The following is a 7,221-nucleotide window of genomic DNA, read 5'->3' on the forward strand; positions in this document are numbered from 1 at the left end:
TGTGCTTTCAGCAGGCAGCGGAACCACTGAGCTAAATCCCTAGCCCTGACTTACAGTACATTTTGGTTATTCCTCAGTGTTTGGGAAGGATTTGTTTCAGGACCTTTGCATATAACAAAATCTGCAGACACTGACATATCTTACATAAAATGGTAAGTTATTTACATTCAGCCTATACAGTCCTCCTATAGACTTCATCTCTAGAATACTTACATATCATCTCATGTAAATGCTACGTAAGTAATTGCTGTAGTGTGTTATTTAGGGAGAAATGACAAGAAAGTTCAGTATTTTAAAATATTTTCAATACACAGTTGGTGTAATTAGTGCATTTAGAACCTTACAAGGATAGGGTGGGTGGCCTGTATTTCCCAACTTCCTTCTACTTTCCCTTGTATATAGAATAATCTAGTGTATCTCTGTCATAGAGATTTTGTAACAGAGTGGTAATCCATGCAAAGCAGTGAGCACAATGCTGCATGCTATTTATTAAGTTAGACTAGCTAATAGCAGTAGCGAAGGCTGCAGACAGTGACCACTGTGCATGCTGCTTCCCTTATTCATTGCATTAGAATAAATAATGCCTTCTGTTATAATGTTCAAAGCTCAGACAGTCTTGGAATCCATAGCTTTTTATGGTCCTGGACATTGAACCTAGGGTCTCATACTAGGCAAGCTTTCTGCCACTGAGCCACATCCCTGCCTGCAAGCCATTTTCACTACATACTGTAGCATTCTAAATCATAGCGCTGTGTCTCTTTTAAATATTAATTAAGCTTTTGCTCCAGAGTAAACATTTTCTTTCTCCTCTTGTACTGAATATTTTCTTTCCTTTTTCTGTTTGTTGGTTATAGTACTAGGGAGAGAACCCAGGAAAACTTTACCACTGAGCTACATTCCCAGCCTGAAATTTTTCTTAAGTAGTTTTAAAATTAAGTTATTTGAACTGAAATTAAAATGATTTTTTATGACTTGCCTCTAGGGAGAACTGTGAAGTAGAAGTAGCAATGATTATAAGTGGCATTTTGGCAATGTAGTCTTGGGACTTGTAAATTCTGGGGAAAGATTTATGAAGCTCTCCAGCCTAGCTGCAAATTTAATAGAAGAGAACAAGAAAGAAAATAATAATCATCTATAGTTATTTGAAACTTGGGAACAATATAGATTGAGATAAAATTATAGAGGTTTCCCTTTTAATGTCTGCATTCTTACTAGTTTTTGTCCAGGTTCCAGTAATCAGCTAGGTTAGACAGGGAGAAATACTTTGGTTTTATTTGGGTGAGGACTACATCAGTGAATTGCACTTGACATGCCTCAGTCTCTTTTCAGTGGATGACTTTGAATAAGATTCTTCACCTGATTCCTTGTCTTTCAAAGGATAGAGTGATGAACTTTGTTCTTATCTTGTACATAGGATTGTTGCAGCAGAAAATGAAATGGTGAAAATTATTGAATTCTAGTCTCAGTCTCGGTAGAAGACTAAGTGCTTAAGCTGAGCTCTCCGTAAATGTTCATTCTGGGTTAGATTTCATGTAAACTAATCACCTCTCAGGAAAGGGACAAATGTGTATGTTTTGCTTTGGACATTTTATATGATATTTGCTTGATTGCTTCTGGAGGAGTGTGATCCACAGTATAATTTTTGAGTCCCGTACTTTTTGTTTTAAAACTGATTTTACAGTTTAAGCAGCTAGCATATTTAAGGAAAATACCTATTTAAGAAAGTACTTCATGGGGAAATGTTAAGATACAAGATGTTGCTGAGCACTTGCACCCCTGTAATCCCAGCTCTTGGGAGACAGGCAGGAGGATCACTGTCAGTTTGAGTCCAACCTGGGCTACACATTGAAGGGCCAGCCTGGAAGACAAAGCAAGACCCTGTCTCAAACAAAACAAAACAAAACAAAACAAAAAACAAAAAATGTTAAGGTATCTTCCCATAGTACACTTATTAATTACAAAAGGAAAAGAATACTGTTATAGTGGAGAAATGTCATCTTACTTGAGTGATCAAAGTTAATATCCTTACCAGTGGAACAAATAAACATTTTGGGCTTCTGGACATGAAATATTTCACTTTTTGTGGATTTGGGAATTGAACCCAGAGCCTTTGCCCTGCACTATATCCCCAGCTTTCCAGCCCTTACTGATTTTTTAAAAATTGTGGGTCTTTCTGAGTTGCTAAATTGCTCAGTTTGGCTCAAATTTGTAATCCTACCTTAGCCTCCCAGAGTGCTGGAATTACAGGCCTGTATCACCAGCCCTGGCTGTATGATTGTGTGTATGTGTGTGTTTTGAGGGGGAATTGAACCAGGGCCTTTTCACTTAGCTACATCCCTAACCCTTTATTCATTTACTTACTTACTTACTTACAGAATCTCTCTCTTAGAGGCTAACTTGCCCAAGCTGTGCTCAAAATTGTGATCCTTCTTGCTCAGCCTCCAGTATGCTGTCATTACAGGCATGTGCCACCATGCTCAGCTATGCAATATATTTTAAAGGACATGACATTACTTCTTTAGTATTCTTACCAAAAATACTTAGTGACTAATCATGAAGAAATACTAAATTTAAATTGGAGGGCATTCTATAAAACAAATGAGCTGTTCTCTTGAAAGTGTTAAGAAAGATAGATAGAAGAATGATAAGAAATGAAAGATAAAGAATGAAGAATTGTTCCAAATTAAAGAAGATGCTGTTCCAGACAAAAGGAACAGTCATTAAGAACCTGGATATTTGATGAATGAAACCAATCATCTTAAATCAAAAAATTTTTCTCATTCTTTTATGAAGAACATTAGTAAGATATTTGGGGAGAGGCTGGGTATTTTGCTCAGTGGCACTGCACGTGCCTTGTAAACACAAGGTCCTGAGTTCTGTCCCCTGTTCTTTTTGGTACAAAAAGAAAAAAGTTGTTTAGGGAAATTTCAGTAAAGTCTTTAGATCATACTTTCAAGGTTGACAGCATCAGGTTGCTTTCCTGTTCTACTTTTTAGAAGATAATCTTCATATATTTCAGAAATAAAAAGCTTATGCACTACAAAAGAAATCACCAACAGAGCTGAGACAACCTACGATGTGGGGAAAAAATTTTGCTAGCTGTTCCTCAGACAAAGGTCTACATCTAGAATATATAAAGAACTGAAAAATATCAGACCCCCCAGATATAAAAAGACCCACTTCAAAAATGGGCATCTGAAATGGACAAAGAAATAAAAGCAGCAGATAAACATATGAAAAAATGTTTAACATCACTGGTCATTGGAGAGGTGCAGATGAAAACAACGCTAAGATTCCACCTCACCCCAGAAAGAATTACAGCTATCAAGAAATCAACCAGTAACAAATGCTGGTGGGGTTGTGGCTAGAAAGGAACCCTTCTCCATTGTTGGTGCAATTGCAGACTGGTGCAGCCACTGTGGAAGTCAATATGGAGATACCTCAAAAAATTAGGATTAGAAGTCCTATTTGACCCAGCTATTCCTCTTCTGGGTATCTTCCCCCCCAAATGAAAAGAATTATACCCCAGTGATATATGCTCACCCATGTTTATAGTGGCCCCGTTTGTAATAGGTAAAACTTGGATACAGCCCAATTGCCCACCACCTGGATGTGCATGCGTGTGTGTGTGTGTGTGTGTGTGTGTGTGTGTGTGTGTGTTTAATAAAATGGAGTACTACTCAGCCATAACGAATGAGAAACTAGAGACATAGCTAAGTGGGTGCGCTTTGAAGTCATACTCTTTTTTTTTTTTAGCAATACTCAAGTGAAATTAATAAGACACACGTGTAAATCCTGAATTGTTTCTGTGATATAAAAAACTAAAAGTATAAATAAGGGTTTAAATGCGTAATTGATATTGAGTAATAGGAAGGAAAGGTCTAAAGGAGTAGGGGAAGTGGGAGGCGTAGGGGAAAGGTAAGGGAAAAGAAAAAATGTGAAAAAAGGAAAAACATGGAAACAAAGTCTTTGTAAATAAGGAATGGTGGAGAGGGTAAAGGGAGGGCAGGTGAATAGGGAAAAAAAAAAGAACCTAGATACATCATGTAAAGGTAGAAGATCCCAATGATGAATGTAATTGTATACCTAAAAAGTATCGATAAACTTAATGGGGGGGGATAAACAATGCAGTAGTTTGGGTAAAAGAAGCAAGTATGTCTGCCACTTTCAGACAAATTAAAAATATCAGGACAAAATGATAAATAGATGTTATTAAATATTAGAATTGGGGTAATGTGGCTTAAGTAAGGTTGGATGGAAGTTCTTTGTTTTATTTTTGCAATTTCCTAAGTCTGAAGTAATTTAAAAATAAAAGGTAGAAATAGTAGCTTACTGAGATTTGTCACTGATTTTTTACTAGGTTATAAAAACCCTCTGTGTGTCAGTTTTCTCAGCTGTAAAATGAGGTGATTGGACTAAGTTAAATTTTAAGGATACTTTCAGTTCTAAAATTTTGTGATTTTATAACCAGATATTATTAATAATTTATATTGTTCCTACAGTCATGCTTGAAGAGAACAATTATTATGAGAGTCAAAAATGATGTTTAAGCAAGGCTCTGTGGCAAGTGACAGTGTGGTATTCATTAAACTCAGATTTTTTCCCCTGCCAAAAAACTTTTATGGACCTTTTATTTAGGGCCGGGGATTTAGCTCAGTGGTTCGGTGTCGTGCCTTGCAAGTGCAAGGACTGGAGTTCAATCCCCGGTACCAAAAAAAAAAGAAGAAATTTTATTTAATTGTATATTTCATTTGTATGTCACTTCTTGGTTCATACTTAAGCATTAATGATATCTTACTATTATGGTTTTGGTTTTTTGTTTTTTTGGTACTGGAGATCAAACTCAGGACATTGTGCTTTTGAGGCAGGCACGGTTCCACTGAGCTAAATCTCTGACCCATTATTAGTACTTTATATCACTTATAAATGTATTTTACAGGATGCCCAGTGTAAGCTTGGTGATTAAGACTCAAGATTAGCAATGAATGTTTATGTGGTATAGATATATATTCTTTGCAGCGTAGGATTTTCAACATAAGAGTAGCAGATGATATAGACACTTAATGGAATTGTAAAGTATTTTGGGGTTATTTCTGAAAACAGAACTTTGTTAATCCTTTGTCTTCTGTCATCTACCCCTCCTTCACCCCTAACAGCTTGGCGATCCCGCTATTTTTCCTGCTGTAATTGTGGAACATGTTCCAGGTGCTGATATTCTCAATAGTTATGCTGGTCTAGCCTGTGTGGAAGAGCCCAATGACATGATTACTGAAAGCTCACTAGATGTTGCTGAAGAAGAAATCATAGATGACGACGATGATGACATCACTCTTACAGGTGTGTCTCCCTCTCACAGGACCTTCGTGCAGCACAGTTTTAAACCGTGTCCCAGTCCTGGAGATTTTGAAACATAAAAAATTTGTAACTTGGTTTTGAGTAACTTTATTACCTGCTGAATCTAGAGTCCTGTAGGAAGAAGAAAACTGTTTTCTGTCATCCTGTTTCAACTGTCCTGTTTCCTACTGGTTTCTCACCTTGTTTCTTTTTTCTTGAATGTATTGAAATGGACACAACAGAAGAGGAGGTATATCAGAGAAGTCAAACCTATTCAATTCACAGAGTACTTTTTTATATGTTTAGCACTGTATTCCCGAGAAGAAAGTGTTGTTTGTAGGAGAAGAGATAGGAATGCTCTTATTAACCGTTTCAGGACCAAAATAGTAGACCATGATCTGAGTATATGATAAGGTCTTGCAGATTTCCATCAGAACGAGTCAGATATCTCAAACTTGAAGAATTGACTATATAATAGATACTGAGAGTGAAATTTTCATCAGTTTTAGAAGTTGGCACATGCTTTATAGTTTTGTATGTTTATATTCATATATGTCGGCCATAGATAATTGGGAAATGTAGTTATTTGGTAGCAGTAATTTGCATATTTATTTTCAAAAGAAAACTTACCACAAATAGCTATAATGAAGTGCATCTATAGTTTGTTTTTGTTTTTTTGTTTTTTTGGTTTTTTGAGGCAGGGTCTCACCATGTAGTTGAGACTAACCTGGAACTTGCTATGTAGCCCAGGCTGGTCTCCAACTCACAGCGATCCTCCTGTCTCACCCTCCCGAATGCTAGATTACAGGCGTGCGCCACCACGCCCGGCCTATGTATAGTATTTTTGGTGGCAAGTATTGTAGCTGCCTTATTTTCAGCTTTACCTTAGCATCTAGCACAATGCTTACTGTAAAGATTTCTCATATCAGTAATGTATACTACCAGATACTAAAACTTAACTAGAGCAAGGACATATTAGTGAAAGATATTTGGATTATTAGAGTTGAATATTATGTCTAGATGAAATTGCTGGCTTGTTAAGATATCTTAGTTCTCTTCCAGAGTGGGTTATAGTGTGTCTTTGAGCAGCTCTGTGATAAGAAAGATAGGGATAGGACAATTTTAATGGTGTTAAATGCTATTTCAGATAGTGTATTTGTTTGCTAGAAATACTTTAACAAAGTACCATCAAGTGAGTTTCTCCAACAGAGACATTTATTTTTTTCGCATTTCTGGAAGCTGAAAGTCTGAGGTGAAGATGTTGGCAGGTTTGGTTTCTTCTGAGACCTCTTTCCTGAACTTGTAGATTAGAGTCTTCTGCATTTGTTTTCATATAGTCTTCCTTCTGTATACTTGGTATGTGCAAATGAATTCTTAGAAAGATGCTCTAAAGAGCTCATCTTAACTTAAAGGCAGTATTTCCAAGTACAGTCACATTCTAAGGTACTGGTAGTTAGGACTTCATTTTATGAGTTTTGAGAGCACATAATATAGCCCGTAACAGATGATATTAAGGAATTATTTATTATTGTTTAAGTGCTTTAAAATATGATGGTAGTTTGTGTTAGACTCCTTATCTTATAGATAGAACTGCTAAGTTAAGGCAGTAACGGTGTGATAGATTCCTTCAAAATAAACTTATGTGAAGGGTAAGGACTTTGGGCAGTGAGTGGGGCATGGATAACATCAGACTGACCATTTGTTGAAAATGATTGAAGATGGGAATGGACACATGGGGTTTCATTATACTGTGTTTCATAAATTTGATTTTGTTTGATATTTCCATGGCTGGGAATTTAGCTCAGTGATTCTGGCACCTGCCTTGCAAGCGCAAGGATCCAAGTTCGATCCCTAGTGTCCAAAAAAAAAAAAAAAAAAAAAAAAAAA

At 36.5% G+C, this 7,221-nt stretch overlaps 1 protein-coding gene across 2 annotated transcripts in view; it reads left to right on the top strand.

Moving 5' to 3' along the window:
* Elf1 (E74 like ETS transcription factor 1) overlaps positions 1-7,221 on the top strand; it is a 43,667-nt gene that overhangs the window by 16,559 nt on the left and 19,887 nt on the right. For both annotated transcript variants that reach the window (XM_010636931.2, XM_010636930.2), the window contains exon 2: positions 5,157-5,337. In XM_010636931.2, coding sequence (XP_010635233.1) covers positions 5,157-5,337 — 181 coding nt within the window. The remainder of the gene's footprint in view (positions 1-5,156; positions 5,338-7,221) is intronic.

The sequence above is a fragment of the Fukomys damarensis genome, unplaced genomic scaffold, assembly GCF_012274545.1.
Source record: "Fukomys damarensis isolate Sample0158 unplaced genomic scaffold, DMR_v1.0_HiC HiC_scaffold_38, whole genome shotgun sequence".
In the NCBI taxonomy this organism is placed as follows: domain Eukaryota; kingdom Metazoa; phylum Chordata; class Mammalia; order Rodentia; family Bathyergidae; genus Fukomys; species Fukomys damarensis.